The 16,209-nt window shown below is 41.8% G+C and overlaps 1 protein-coding gene across 2 annotated transcripts in view; it reads left to right on the top strand.

The window, feature by feature from the left end:
• The first annotated feature begins 746 nt into the window (after window positions 1-746).
• The window catches only part of postnb (periostin, osteoblast specific factor b), an 87,189-nt gene continuing 71,726 nt past the window's right edge, over window positions 747-16,209 (top strand). For both annotated transcript variants that reach the window (XM_055148028.1, XM_055148027.1), the window contains exons 1-2: window positions 747-868; window positions 4,105-4,203. In XM_055148028.1, coding sequence (XP_055004003.1) covers window positions 750-868; window positions 4,105-4,203 — 218 coding nt within the window. In that variant the 5' untranslated portion in view covers window positions 747-749. The remainder of the gene's footprint in view (window positions 869-4,104; window positions 4,204-16,209) is intronic.

Genomic DNA, 16,209 nt, shown 5'->3' with positions numbered 1-16,209 from the left:
AACCACTGTTTCGTTTAAAGTCCGGTGCGATTTATTTGTGAAAAAAGCTCGAAAATATGACGTATAATCCAGAGCGCCTAATAGTGCGGAAAATACGGTAAAAATTTTCATCATACGTACTTTACTTGAGTCAGTTTTACGGTGGATACTTTTTACTTTTACTTCACTACATTTGAGAACTTGTATCTGCACTTTCTACTCTACTATATTTTAGATCTGGACTGAAAAGTAAAAAGTACTTTGACTTTTTTTTAGCACATTTAATGAGTTTCCGTCCCAATTTTGAGCAAACCTAACCTATCACTTAAAATTAACAAAATTCTTGATCAAAATCACTACATTTCAGTCTTTAATTGTTCTAAAAATCTCTGCAAAATACTTTTACTTTTTACTCTTTTTAAACAGGTACTCCAGTAGATTTTCCCATGTTGTACTTCTACTTTTACTTCAGTAACTTTTTCCCCTCTATCTGCATTTTTACATAAGTTAACAAAATAGAGCACTTCAGCCACCACTGCTTTAAAATCAAAACAAATTGTGAGTACTTTGGACAGGTCCCCAGGCTCTTGTAGCTCCGCGCCGCTGCAAGTCCCGGTCTAACCCCCAGCTCCTCCCCGAGATCCTCCCTGTATCCTCCAGCGACCCCTCCCCGCGTCCCGGGGTAGTGTGAGTATAAAGACCCCTCCTCCTGCGCGGGGCTCCATCACACTTGGAGAGAGAGGCTGAGAGGACAGAACATCTCCACCAGGATGAAGCTGCTTTGCCTGACCGCCTGCGCCCTCTGGGTCCTCTGCGCCCTGGATCACGTGGACTCCTCCGCCTACGACAAGATAGTGGCACACAGCCGCATCCGGGCCAGGAAAGAGGGGTAAGAGATGGATATGGTACTGTTATCATATTTGCAAAGATGGACAAAGACTTGACAAAGATGGGTAGTAGTTTTAAGTATCTATTTTAATACCCTAGGTCCTAAATTGACTTTTGTGAGCTTTAAGTCATGTTAAAACATGTTTTAATTCATTCACACAAGTCTGACAAACACTTTATTATTAGTCTATGTACATCTCCAATGCTCAAAATGCTCTCAAAATGTCATGTAGTTGTAGTTTTCAAGTTAAGAAATTTGCAATTACAGAGCTGAAATGATCCACATGATTCTAGTGAAGGTGTGTGGAGTTTAAAAACACAGTGGAGCGCTTGAATTATTGCATGACATCACAAGGTAGAGTAGAGTTTTTTCAGTTTGAGAGAAGAACTCAGCGTAAATATGTAGAGTTTGTGTGTTAAACATGTGAGAATGAAACAAAACACAGCTCCAGGTCTGTTTGTGATGAGGAAACAACTTTATAACATAGATTTTTTAAGTCATTAGAAATAGAACTTGATTTTATATGTTGCCTGTCTGACTATATCACATTACTAAAATAGAAATAGAAATAAATATTACTAGGGATGTAACGATATCCAGATTTCTATCATGGCATGCATCTTACAGTACGATATTTCTTGCGATATTTTGGAGAGGAGAGAGCGACTTTTTGGGTTTTAAAATACCTTGACAAGATTTTGGTGTGAATTATTTCCATTATAATGTCAAGAATTCAAGTAAAAAATTGAATGAATCATGGGATATGCAGTTCCCAATGTCCATAAGCTGTTGCTGCTATAAAACCATGAATTTAAGCAAAGGAACTTGTAATTCGATATATTGTGACAGCCCAAGATATTATTGTGCGTAATATAGTTTTGATGTCACAATACTCTTCTTGTAGTAGTTTTGGATACTCTGACCACCTGCAGTAACTGTGAAGTGACCATAGTTATTATTTTATACTATATAATATACTATAAATGGACAGAGCTAACCTGCTGGTGCGTTTCAAATAGGAAGTGAGCATGGGCACACTTCCAGCTCCATCGACTCTGGCTCCAGTTGACTTTACATGAAATTATTGTCACCTCTCTCTTTATAACTGCTGCTGTGAGCCTCGTCATTTCTGTCTTAAAATGTTCGTTTTAACCCGCTCTACATGATCCTAGTGTTTTTATTTCGCTATTTTGTCTGTAAATCCTATTCCTAAACTCGGCTCCAAATTTGCTCCTATAACTACTAGCCTCGTGAGCTTCATTTGACTGGAGCTGAACACTATGGGTGACGTCACATTCCCTGAGTCCACTTCTTTGTACAGTCTATCAAATTGACAGTTTGATCGATAGATACCATTATGTACTCATTTATAGGCTGATTACATGTTTTGCTTTATCATGCGTAAATTCTGTGTGATTAATCAAATTCTTATCCAGACTTGGCCGTGTCTAATGGTCAATGCTCCGCGTGGGCGTTTTTAATGGAGAAATACAGCCAATACTTTGTCAGTAAAAGCAGGAGATTTGGAGCAGAGTTCAGACTTTGAAGGAAAAAATTGGCTATTTTTTGTCCATATCATTAAAAATCATTATCCACTTTTTGCCACATTACCCAGATTGAATTTATATTCCGTCCTTTTCAAGTGCTATGAGCAAATAACTAATACACAGTTTGTATTTATATAATAATTTGCTATCTTTAAGGGGCTCATATTCAGTGTTGGGGAGTAACAGATTACATGTACCGGAGTTACGTAATCAGAGTACAAATTATGAGTAACTGTATTCAGTTACAGTTACTGTTCCAATGAGTGGTAATTGGATTACAGTTACTTTGTTGAAATAAATGGATTACACAGAGGTATGTTCCTGTTTTCACATTTTGGGCTGAACCAGGACTAAAACCAGGACTAAACCAGGACTAAACCAGGACTAAACCAGGACTAAACCAGGACTAAACCAGGACTAAACCAGGACTAAAACCAGGACTAAACCAGGACTAAACCAGGACCAGGACTAAAACCAGGACTAAACCAGGACTCCAGGACTAAACTAAACCAGGTCTAAACCAGGACTAAACCAGGACTAAACCAGGACTAAACCAGGACTCCAGGAACCAGGACTTAAACCAGGTCTAAACCAGGACTAAACCAGGACTAAACTAAACCAGGACTAAAACCAGGACTAAACTAAACCAGGACTAAACTAAAACCAGGTCTAAACCAGGACTAAAACCAGGTCTAAACCAGGACTAAACCAGGTCTAAACCAGGACTAAACCAGGTCTAAACCAAAAACCAGGTCTAAACCAGGACTAAACCAGGTCCAAAAAACCAGGTCTAAACCAGGTCTAAACCAGGACTAAACCAGGGCCAATTTGATGAGAACAAACAAGAATTTTCAGGATGTGGTTGGTTACATTCATGCAGTTTTAAAAAGCAAGACAATATCAAGTAATCCAAAGTATTCAGATTACGTTACTCACTTTAAGCAATTTAATGGATTACATTACAAACTACATTTTAGGGTATGTAATCTGTAATCTGTAGGGGAATACATTTTAAAAGTAAACTTCCCAACACTGCTCATATTACACTATTTTCTGATTTATGTTATAATGTTGTTTCCTCATCACAAAAATACTTGGAGTTTTGTTTCATTCATACATTTCTAACACACAAACCCTTCATATTTAGGCTGAGTTCCAGTGCTCCATTGTGTTTTTAAACTCCATACACCTTAACTAGAATCATTTGGATGATTATAGCCCTGGAATTGATTGATTTCTCGTGTGGAACAGAACATTTTGAGCTTTGGAGATGTAGACAGACTAATAATAAAATGTTACTCAAACACGTGTGAATAAAAAACACACAACTCAAGCTAATTTTTGATGAAGTAAAACATTATAACATGACATAAAGCTCACACTAATCCGTTTTGTGTAATATAGGATCATTAATAAAAGTTTGAAATCTGTTGAATTCATTATATTTTCCTTATTTATTGCATATTCTTTTAAAATCCTTCCTAATTTTCCTTTAATTTCCTCATATCTTGAACATCTAACTCGTGTATGCAACACCAGATCCGTCACATCTCTCCACACTTCTCATTGTCACTGCATAAATTATCACTGTTTACTCTCAACTCTCCCCCCTCCTCTATCTATCTTCATCTGTGTGCCTCCTCCCCATCGCCCCCTGGTGTTCTAACCGAGCATGTCCTCTCTCCCCAGGCCCAACGTGTGCGCCCTGCAGCAGGTGATGGGCACCAAGAAGAAGTACTTCAGCACCTGCCGCAACTGGTACAAGGGCTCCATCTGTGGCAGGAAGGCGTAAGTGTTTCCCAATCAAGATTTATTCAACTTATTTTATGACAGTCGTATTTCATAAAGCAGGACGTGCCAAATATGTGACATTTCATAAAAAGTGAATTATAATTGGTGTCTCTAAATCATGCTCAGATGCCTCTAGGGGAGCTTTGCACAAAGATTTCTAAGATTTCGTTTACACTTGTTTTCGGTTGGGAGGGTCTGAGCCTACCGGTAGTTTAGATTTAATGTTTATTTTGTAGTCTAATCGAGGTTTAGTTCTGGGTTTAGTCCAAGTTTATTCCTAATACTTCTCAAAATATAGTGTATTTTTCGGAAGTCACTCCGGAGAATAAGTCGCACCAGCCAAAAAATGCATAAGGAAGAAGAAAAAAATATATATAAGTTGCACCAGAGTATCAGTCATACTTTTTTTTTATATAAAATCAGGGACCAGGAACCAACATTTCATCTTGAAAGGCAAGATACAGTACTAACAATAGAATAAAGAACAACAGGCTGAATAGGAATCTGGTATGTTAACGTAACATATGAACAGTTATTTAGATAATTATAGCATAAACAACAGAACATAAGTTTACCAAACTCTCGATCTCACTCCAAATCACTAAATCCATTGAATCCATTGAATTATTCATCCTCGGTGTCACATCTAAGCAACTCCAGTCCAGGCATGCTGCACCCTTGCCGTGAAGCTGTGTTCTCCATTCCCGCTTTACGTCAGTCCCTCACAAATTTCTCGCACATTCCAAACTTTCTTTCTGCTGCTCGATTACCATTTTCGGCTGCAGATTTCACTACTTGCAGCAGGACAGCGGCTTTTTCTGCAGGAGACACGCGCAGAAAACTGATACACAAGCCTAGAGTGCACTCTCACGGCTGTCAGTCTGAAAAAATAAATACATAAGTCGCACCGGAGTATAAGTCGCAGGAAACACCCAAACTATGAAAAAAAGTGTGACTTATAGTCCGAAAAATACGCTAGTGTGAAAGCAAGTGTTGTCACCATACTAAAATTTTAAAAGTGGTTTTGATACGAAGGGATACTTAATACTGATTTCGACAACACAATGATAATAAAAAAAAACACTCTTCCCTTTAGTCCTCCAGAACCCACCCCTCCTCTCCCCTCTTTTTCCAGTTTAAATGTAGTTTTGATACTAAGGAATACTCAATACTGGTTCCGATACCATAATTATGATTAAAAAAAACACTCTTTAGACAGTAGAATGTCATTTTCCACATGCTGAAATGAGTATCTAGTTCGCTTGTTCGTCCATTTTTATACTTTTGACAACCCTAAAAGTGACAGGAGAGAACACCAGGAGGGGGCAGCACTGTTGTTCCCATTTCAATTATTCCTTTATCGGGTCAGCGTTACAGCTTTCCCTTCTACGGGGCAATTGGACACAGTAAATTTTGTCGTCTTTGTCAGTTTTTGTTGTAGCATTTACAGTAAAGAGTAGTAGTTTTTTTTTAAATTGACAATGTAAACACGAGCTAAAATGTGATATTAAGGTTTATTGTGAAATGTTTATTGTGGAGGAGGAGCGAATAAACAGCTTTTTTGACTTCAGCTTGTAATGAATTGGAATGTACAACTTTAGAGATGGAACCAAATAAAAAATGACCCAAAAGACCTTCACCCACTGCTCTTTGTTTTTGTTTTTTGGTCATATCGCCCAAGGACAAACATCCCGGGTCTCCCATACTTTAGGATTAGTTTTGACAAGGGAACAAAATAATATGGGGGTAGGAAGCTCCAAAATTTTTGCGTAATACAGCGTCGCCAATACAAAAGACGAACCACGTTGCAGCCTCCTCTTCTCCATCTCTTTTTGCTGGAAACTCCTTCGCCCTGTTTTTCCACAAAAACACACATCTGCTATTCGAATCCAGCCGCTGCACCAGAATCTTAAAATCCAGCGCTTCAAAAAAAAAAAAAACTCAAAATGATTCTATAAAGTTTGGCATGCAGAACTGGGGGAGCCCGCGATGGGTTACTGTAGCAACCATCCTCTGATTCCAGCCATAAAAGCCCACTGTACTTTGTGAATGGAAAAGCCTTGAGATGAATCGCTTCAGACAAGGTCCCTTTGCCTCATTGTTCCGCCTCCTCAGCACTTTTGTATTCACTTTTGTATTCGCATGTGGGCCGTTCTACCCCTGCCCTCCCGAGGCTCAGACACAAACATTATCATAGCTTTACTGCCAATAGAGACTTCAAGTGGAACTAAAACACTAAAAATCCACTTTCCTCGCTACTAAACGGTGCACATGGTGTTGGAATAACGTTATCAAATGTTCTGAGTCCCTTTTTGGCAATGTTAGTGGAAACTAGGTAAACCTGTAACTTTCTCGTCAAAAACGCCTAAATCTAAGTGTGTGCTGCCTTAGGTGACCTCTGAGATTTCCAGTAGTGGGCGATGCTCTCCTCTTTTAGAACCTGCTCCTCCTCATTCTCTCCTTTAGTCCTCCAAACCTCGCCTCTCTTTCTCAGTTACTCTCCCCTTTAGTCCTCCACACCCCATCCCTCCTCTCCCTCATTCTCCCCTTTAGTCCTCCCTGCTCCTCCTCACTCTCTCCTTTAGTCCTCCAGACCCCGCCATCCCTCTCTTCTCACTCTCCCCTTTAGTCCTTCAAACCCCGTCCCTCTTCCTCCCTCACTCTCCCCTTTAGTCCACCTGAGCCTGCCCCTCCTCACTCTTCCCTTTAGTCCTCCAGATTCTGCACCTCCTCTTCCCTCACTCTCCCCTTTAGTCCTCCAGATCTCATCCCTCCTCCCCCTCTCCCCTTTAGTCCTCCAGACTCCTCTTCTCCCCTCCTCACTCTCCCATTTAGTCCTTCTGAACCTGCCCCTCCTCACTTTTCCCATTTAGTCCTCCTTAACCTGCTCCTCCTTACTCTCTCTCCTTTTAGTCCTCCAGAACCTGCTCCTCCTCATTCTCCCCTTTAGTCCTCCAGACCTCCCTCCTCCTCTTCCCTCACTCTCCCTTTAGTCCTCCAGACTCCTCCTCTCACCTTCCTCTCTCTTCCCTTTAGTCCTTTAAACCCTTTCTCTCCCTCCCTCACTTTCCCCTTTAGTCTTCCAGGCCCCATCCCTCATCCTCCTTCACTCTCCCCTTTTTAGTCCTACAGACTCCTCCTCTCCCCTTCCTCACTCTTCCCTTTAGTCCTCCAGACCCCGTCTCTCCTCTCCCCTCACTCTTCCCTTTAGTCGTCCCTCCTCCTCCCTCAGTCTTCCCTTTCGTCCTCCAGAACCCGCCCCTCCTCGCCTCCCCCGCCCCCATCCCTTTAGTCCTCCAGACCTCGCCATTCTTCCCTCATCACTCTCCCCTTTTAGTCCTCCAGAACCCGTCTCTCCTCTCCCTCACTCTCCCCTTTAGTCCTCCCTGCTCCTTCTCACTTTTCCCTTTACTCCTCCAAACTCAGATCCAGTTTAACTTAAATGCAGCAATTTACATTTACTACAAACTCCTCCCAAACCCTTTTTACCACAAACCTCTAACAGCGCTGCAGTCACACGAGGATCACTGAAACTAGTGTGAAAGACGCTAAATATAACTGCAGATATGTTTTTAATGAGACAACAACAGCTAAACGCTCAAAAAAGGAAAAAGAAAAAAGCCCATTTAGCATAATTTGTCCTTTAATATAAACCAGACCCAACCCAAACACTGGGCCGTACCGCTGAAAAACACGGAGAACAAACGTTAGACAAGGCTGGATGAAGTACTCAGTTTTGTTACTTAAATAAAAGTACAGATACAGAGGCAAAAAGTTACTCAAGTAAAAGTATCTCATGAGAAAATCTTTGTAACCTGTTTAAAAATGGACTTTAAGAGTAAAAAGTAAAAGTGTTTTGCAGACTGTGGAGACTTCTAGGACAATTACATCTAAAAATGTAGTGATTTCGATAAAGAAATTCTCAGATTTTAAGTGATTCAATTGATTTCTTTATTTGTCTAGCCGTTTTTGTGTTTTTGTGTTGCTCAAAGTTATGAACTCAGAAACTCAGATTAAATGCGCTAAAAATGAAGTCTCAGCAGATCTCAAACCATAAAGAAAAGTACTTTTTTAACTTTTCAGTCCAGATCTAAAATGTAGTGGATTAGGAAGTACAGATACACGTTTTCAAGCGCAGTGATGTAAAAGTAAAAAGTATCCACTGTAAAATCCACTTAAATGAAGTACTGATACCTAAAATTTGTACTGAAGTATTGTCCTTTTACTTTCGTACTTTTGTTACCTTCCACTATTGATATTGGACGTGGGGATGTGGATTCTTGGTGAATGTTTGGGGCTTGTTGACACTAGCGAACTATGAACGCATGAGGCCAATGGTGCAGCTCATTCTTTACATACTTACTATTTATATCTTACAATCTATTCAAGGAAATGCTCAGAAGGACTGAATCAAGTTTTCGTCCTCCAGGCTAATTTATACATTTTGATCACTAGTCTTGGTAATAGACCTTTTTCATAAAGGCAGGAAGTGCTGCGCTGTAGGTTTGTGGAACTTACGATTAATGGTTTTCTCTGGCAAAATGTCTGCGTAAATGTCTTGTGTATTCTAGCCAGACTGGCGCCACCTAGTGCCTCCCCTCAATTTCATTTCTCTCCAGCGACAAGGTCAGGAATTGGAATACACTAGATGGTTCGCAAAAAACCCCAGAAATGTAAGTTCGGGCACAGTCAATCAGCGAAGAGCCAGACATTCTGTGTTGTCAACGATTCCCAAGATTGAGGATTTAACGCCGGAACAAAGAGAATGTTTTGTGAATTTTATCAAGGGGAAAGACGTTATTGCTCTTCTTCCTATGGGATTTGGGAAAAGCTTAATATACCACTTAGCCCTGTTAGCAGCGCATTACATACGTCACGACCAAATAGTAGAGACTGGTTAAATGATAAAAAGTACCTGCCTACGGTTGAGCGAATGAAATCTAACACTACGAGGTCAGACGGTTTGTACGAAGTGAAACCGGCTGATGAATCAGGCTACACCTATTCTCCATCAGCTTCATAAATCTGCCCCATCACCAAATCTTCAACCAACAATTCACAAAGGATAACAACTATCAAGGTAAGAAAGACGAAAAGCAAAACTAAGTAACGTCATGGTATCCTAGACATGTCTCGCATTCGTAACTGCACAAATCAATCTCTCTGTGCTGATATCAACATCATGAAATCAATGTTTAATTTTAATTGTAGAATCAGTCTGAGTTAACAACTTACTTATGTTTTGTGAGTGATTGTGGACTCCATGTTCAAACTGGACAAGCACATTACCTCTGTGATTAAGTCCAGCTTCTTTTAGTTAAGGCTCCTCGCTAAAGTAAAGCCCTACCTCCCACGGGCAGAGTTCGAAAAAGCTATCCATGCTTTCGTAACATCACGCCTGGACTATTGTAATTCTTTGTATGTAGGGTTAGACCAGGGCTCTTACAACACGTCCAGAAAGCTGCAGCTCGTCTCCTGACAAATACTAAGGCTACGTTTAGACTGCAGGGCTTAACGCTCAATTCCGATTTTTGTGTGAAATCCGATGTTTTTGCGAGGTCGTTCATATTTCCAATTAAATGTGACTTGTATGCGATCCCCTGTGTGAACAGTAAACGGCCCGAAAGTGTCCCGCATGCGCACTGGAGACACGATGACGTCAACCACAGCGAGCGTGCTCTGTGTTTACGGAAGTTGTCCAAACATGGATGCGAGCATTGAGCACCTGGAGATTTTAAAGTTCCTCTCGTACCGGAGCCAGAACATGAACAACTTACTTGTTTTAAGGAGGAAATTGAGAAGAAGAAGGACGAGGTTTTTTGGCCGTGGTGTTTTGTAGGACAGCTGTAGCAACGTCCGTTGAAAGGAACGTGTGGATGTGGAGATGGAGCCAAGAGTGGTGAGTGGAGATGTGCTTCACTTCAGTGAAACGGAGTTCATTAACAATTTTCGCCTACTTCAGCGCAGAATAGTGACATTTGTGGCTTGTTGATAACGTGTAGGTCAAATGAATGCACTTTGGCCGTTCAGACTGAAGTCGCATGTCAAAAGATCGGTTATGTATCGGACCACATATCCAAGTGTCCTGGGTCACATTTGAAAAAATCGGATCTGTGCCGTTCAGACTGTCATTAAAAGATCAGATACAGGTCACATAGGGGCCAAAAAATCAGATTTGGGTCACTTCAGGCTGCAGTCTGAGCGCAGCCTAAGAAAACGTGAACACATCACACCTGTTCTGTGCAACCTGAACTGGCTCCCTGATTTATATCGGGTGCAATTTAAAATGTTATTAATTGTTTTCAAATGTTTGCACTCTATGGGTCCAGTCTATTTGAGGGAATTACTGCAGCCCTGTACTCCGCCCAGACCCTGAGATCAGCCGACCAGCTCCTGTTGGTCGTGCCCAAAACTAGACTCAAGACGAGAGGTGACAGAGGCTTTTCTGTGGCAGGGTCCAGACTGTGGAACAACATTCCTTTTCCTGTCAGATCCTCTCAGTCTGTAACGCAGTTTAAGACTGAAAACTCACCTCTTCATCCTGGCATTTAGTACGAGCTAGTCAGGTTATCTTGGTGTTTTTCTGTATATGTGTATTTGTAACAGTTTCTTCTATTTTGTTGACTTGTATGTGAAGCACTTTGGTCAGCTGAAGTTGTTTTAAATGTGCTATATATATATATAATAAACTTGAACTGAATTGAATTGAAGTTTTATTCATGACCCTAACATTAGTTTTGCTCAGGAGTTCGCTCGTTGTTCGCCTTTACGTTTTCGTCTTTCTTACCTTGATAGTTGTGGATAAATTCTTCATGGGTGAATGTTTATCTTTTGTGGACCTTGTTGGTTGAAGATTTGGCGATGGGGCAGATTTATGAAGCTGGTGGAGAACACGCGAGACATTTCTACAGATATTTTGCCGTAGAAAACCATTAACCGTTGCGAAAAAAAGGTCGATTAACCTTGTGTAATTAACTAGTTAAATTATACAAGTTAAAATAATGTAGACCTGTATGTAATAATGTCTTTGGACTCATCCTCTCATTCGGTGTTTTCAAGTGAAGTCAATAAGGACTGGAAATTGAAAAACCTAAAGGTGAATGTTCCAAAGTATGGCATTGATCTAATCTTTATGGAGACAAGCATGGAACGGTTACCATGTCAGATCTGTGGAGAGGCGCCCACACTCATTAAGAGCATGTTTTTCAAGGTATATTATAGCTGTAAAGAAAGTGGAACGTCCCAGACAAAGCAATAACTTTTTGGTTGGGGGTCCATCACCTGCTTGTTGCTATGGAGATGTCATTGCTCTGCTTGGAATGTTCCACAGTGTGACATTAAACAGCTCTACCTTAAATTTATTCAATTACAGGTGGTTTTATAACTCAAAAAATGCATTGAAAAACAGGTATTCTGACTGTGAACGGGGTCGCCTCTCCACTGATCTGACCTGTTACTTGGTCTGGTTCGGTCTTCGTAAAGATTGAAAGTTTTAATGCCATACTGGGAAACATTCCAGACGAAGCAATAACATCTCCATGAAGAAAAGCGCTTGACGGACCCTCCACCGGAAAAGTTGCTCAATGCACCTTTTACGCCCTTTTCGCACGGGATTAGTTTTATTTAGGGATGTCTATAAAACTGAAATAACCCCTCGACATCTGTGTTTTTTGTGTACGTCCACACCGGATAAGCAATGTCAGCGAACTAATTGTTTTTCCGACTTTATTCCGGGAATGTTGGACCGAGGCACACACCAAAACAAGACAAGAACCTTTTCATTCATCGTGTCGCCAACGTTGCTTTTATTCTAAGTTTGTTTTTATCCAACTGCACTGAAGAATAATAATGCCCGTGATCAGATTTCTTCTTAAACAGTCTCAGTTGCCGTGTCTGTTTACGCTACTAGGCCCAAACTTTACAAACTTTGCACCAAAAACTCCAAAGTTCTCCATCGACGCTCCATGCTGCTCAAAACGAGGTGTACTTTCGGGTCAAATCTTTACCGCAGTTTGATTTAAGGTTTTTACGATAAGATAAGATATGCCTTTATTAGTCCCACGGTGGGGAAATTCCAGTGTTGCAACGCGCAATTCAAAAACGGCAGGAAAAAGGTAATATGCAATAAAACAGATAATAAATAATGGCTTAAAAATAATTGCACATGGATATAGTTGAATGGCACATGTTCAGTTTTTACGTTTTAATTATATATTTAAAAAAAACAATCACTGAATCAGAGTGGAAAATAAATATTGTTGATTTAGTTCGTTTTTGGACCTAAAATAAAGACGTAAAGTAAAGACGTTTTAAATCACTATTAGGCAACGCTTATATGATGACAAAGGCAAAAGTAGCGTCGCGTCTTCACTTTTTATTCCGCGTTTAGTTTTCGGGAGGAAATCTGTGTGGATACATTGACGCAAAAGTGTGTGGAATTCGATTGTATGTATGTGACGTAAACGTGTACGCGACGTGAGCAGATCTGACTAGAGTTTTGCGTCTTGGGCAGTGTCGACGGAAACACTACGGCGGAGCGTATTCAACTTTTCCACTCTGGAGGGTGGTTTCAGATTTTTGTGTTTTTAAGCCCCAAAAACGCTGTCACCGTCTAAACCAGACATGTCAAATTTGTCCCGTCATATAATATTTGGCCTGTGAGCTGCCCGCCGGCTACAGATAGACTATAGAGACATTATTTATCTAAAATTTTGTTATTATTTTATATTTTGCTTGTTCTTGATTCAATGTTTAGGCAAAACTATTATTAAACATTTATTAATAAGTCAAGGTTTAACATTACATATCTCGAAAGAAGAGAAAACATGCAGATGTTGTTGAAATTTTTCAATAAATATTTAGTTTGGCCCACGATTTAGTCCCAGTTTTTAATTTTGTCTGTCTGTGAATTTGAGTTTGGTCTAAACAAAAGGCACTTTTGATAAAATATTTTGTCATTTTTGCCTGCAAACATTTAGCGACGAAAAACCCTCAGTGACGAGAAACATTTACAGACTCACCTTAGGAGCCCTGAGTTTGCAGAGGTAAAATTTAGGGGATTTTCGAGACATTTTCACAGACGTACACGATTCACACGGGACTATAAATACAGAAGATGTCTATAATTATTCAGATTTTCCAGGGGATCCTAAATCAGACTAATCCAGTGCGAAAAGGGCATTAGTTAGAGCACCTTTAATTAATTCTAACCATTTCCCCCACCGAAGTTGATAATAAACTGACACACTTTTCTGATTACGGTCTATAAACCTATAAACGAATAATAAGTATGTACGTGGCATTAGCAGAGGGAACGCTCAGAACTTTTATTGTCAGACTGACGATTCCAGAGTTTTCCGATCTGCTTGCCAAATTCAAACTCCTTCAAACTGTGGGAGAATTATAACCCCGGTCGGATGTGCTGACTTTGCTCCATCGTACGCCGTGACCTCATGTGTGCTCCCCCAGCTCCAATCACCTCTGCCTGGGTTACAGCTGCTGTGACCCCCCCTCTACTCGTCTCCTCTCGCTCCTTGTCTCCTTTTCTCTTCTCTCCAGACTCCCCTGTCCTCATCTCCTCTCTCTTCTCTCCCTTCTCCTCTCCACTCCGCCTTTGTCCTCTTTTCTCTCTCTTCTCCCGTCTTCTCTCTCCTCATTCTTCTCTCCATTCTCCCCTCTCCTTGTCTCCTCCTGCTTCTCTAATCTCTCTCTTCTCCTCTCTCCTCCCACTTCTCTCCCTTCTCCTCGTCTCCTCTCCTCTTCTCTCATCTCCGGACCTCTCCTCTCTATCTCCTCTCCTCACTCCCCTTCCCTCTCCTCTCTCCTTTCCTCTCTCTTCTCACATCTCCTCTCCCCTCTCTCTTTCTTCCCTCCTCCTCTCCTTTCCTAAACTCTCTCTTCTCTCCTCTCTACCTTCTCTCCACTCTGTCCTCTTCTCCTCTCTCTCCTGACCTCTCCTCTCTTTCTTCTCTCCTCCCCCCTCCTTCTCTCCTTTCTCCTCCTGTCCTCTCTTCTCTCCTCTCTACCCTCTCTCCACTCTCTCCTTATCTCCTCTCCTCTCTCTCCTTCTCTCTCTCCTCTCCTCTCCTTTCTCCCTCTCTCTCTCTCCTCTCTCCTCTCTTTCCTCTCCTCTCCCTTCTCCCCTCTCTTCTCTCTCTTTCTCCTCTCCTCTTTTCTTGCTCTTCTCCTCTCCTTTCCTCTCTCCTCTCTCTTCTCCTCTCTTCCATTTCTTCTCTACTCTCTCCCCTCACTCTCCTCTCCCCTCTTTTCTTTCTCTTTCTTCCCTCCTCCTCTCCTTTCCTAAACTCTCTCTTCTCTCCTCTCTACCCTCTCTCCACTCTGTCCTCTTCTCCTCTCTTCTCCTCTCTCTCCTGACCTCTCCTCTCCTCTTTTTCTTCTCTCCTCCCCCCTCCCCCTCTCCTTTCTCCTCCTCTCCTCTCTCTCTCTCCTCTCTCCTCTCCTCTCTCTTCTTTCTCCTCTTTCCCCTCTCTTTTCTCTCTTTTCCTCTCTCTCCTCCTCTCTCTTCTCACCTCTCCTCTCTCCTTTTATCGCTCCTCTCCTTTCATCTCTCTCCTCCTCGCTTCACTCTCTTTTCACTTCTCCTCTCCCCTCTTACCTCTCTTCCCTCTCTCCTCTCCTCTCCTCTCTCCTTCTCTCCTCCTCTCTTCTCTCTCTTTCTCCTCTCCTCTTCTCTCTCCTCTGCTCTCTTCTTGCTCTTCTCCTCTCCTCTCTCCTCCTCTCTCTCTTCTCCTTTCCTCTCTCCTCTCCTCTCTCTCCTTTCTTCTCTCCCCTCTCCTCTCTCCCCTCGCTCTCCTCTCCCTCTCTCTTTCTCCTCTCTCTCTTTCCCTCTCTCTTCTCTCTTTCCCTCTCTCTCCTCCTCTCTCTTCTTACCTCTGCTCTCTCCTCTTCCCTCTCCTCTCTCCTTTTCTCTCTCCTCTCCTTTCATCTCTCTCCTCCTCGCCTCTCTCTCTTCTCTCCTCTTTCCTTCCCTCTCCTCTCCTTCTCTGCTTCCTCTCATCTTCTCTCTTTCTCCTCTTCTCTCCTCTCCCTCCACTCCTCTCTCTTTTCTCCGCTCTCCTCTCTCCTCCTCTCTCTCTTCTTAGCTCTCCTCTCCCCACTTCCCTCTCCTCTCTTGTCCTCCCACTCACCTTTCCTTTCTCCCCTCTCCTCTGTCCTTTCCTCACCTCTCTCCTCTCTCCTCCTCCTCTCCTCTCTTTCCTCCCCCCTCTCCTTACTCCTTTCCCTTCTCCTTCTCTCTGTCCTTCTCTCCCCCTCTCTCCTCTCTCGTGAACTCGGTAGTATCTCTGGCGTGTCTTCCGTGTCAGTAGAAACTCGTCAGCGCCTGCAGGTTTAGACTCAGATCCAAACCCGTTGACGGTGATTGCTCAGTGTCAGTCCATTTTTCACATCTGTCTCCCAAAAGTAATATCCGGAGGCTCTGGCATTTAATGTGGTCCGTTCGGCGTGTTACGACAGCAGTTAGTGAAGTTCCTGTTATCCGATATATACCGACGGATGCCTAACCTGGAGTCAAGGTTACAACTGGAGATTCCTTTGGACAGTTAGGGAAGTATTGGCTTACTAGTTTTGTCACGTTGGACTGCTACCAGATTTATTTTTTATACCTGGTGTAAAAAACAGAAACAGAACTAGATTATTTGAAATATTTAAAAAGTTTAAGCGATTTTCACAACTTGGACGCCTTTAGTCAGTCAGTCAGTCTATCAGTTTTGTTGTTGTTTGTTTGGGTTTACGTTCTAAAAATAAATCCGCAAAGTAGTCAGCTTTATTTTGTACAATTATTATATCTGTTTTAAGGCTGTAAAACCCTTCACCACAAACTTTATACACTTTTCTCAGACAGGACAAGTACAACCCTTTTTGCATCCTTCTTAAAACTTATTCCTGCTGTCGTCCTTTTGTTATTTTCCTCCTTCTTTACGTAACGAACCGAAGATTAATTTATTCCGTAATGGCGCCCTCAGCGTGTCTAGAAGTCCAGCT

Source organism: Boleophthalmus pectinirostris, unplaced genomic scaffold (assembly GCF_026225935.1).
Source record: "Boleophthalmus pectinirostris isolate CB_2022bp ecotype Guang Dong unplaced genomic scaffold, ASM2622593v1 HiC_scaffold_9, whole genome shotgun sequence".
In the NCBI taxonomy this organism is placed as follows: domain Eukaryota; kingdom Metazoa; phylum Chordata; class Actinopteri; order Gobiiformes; family Gobiidae; genus Boleophthalmus; species Boleophthalmus pectinirostris.
This window is presented reverse-complemented; position numbering and strand designations above follow the sequence as displayed.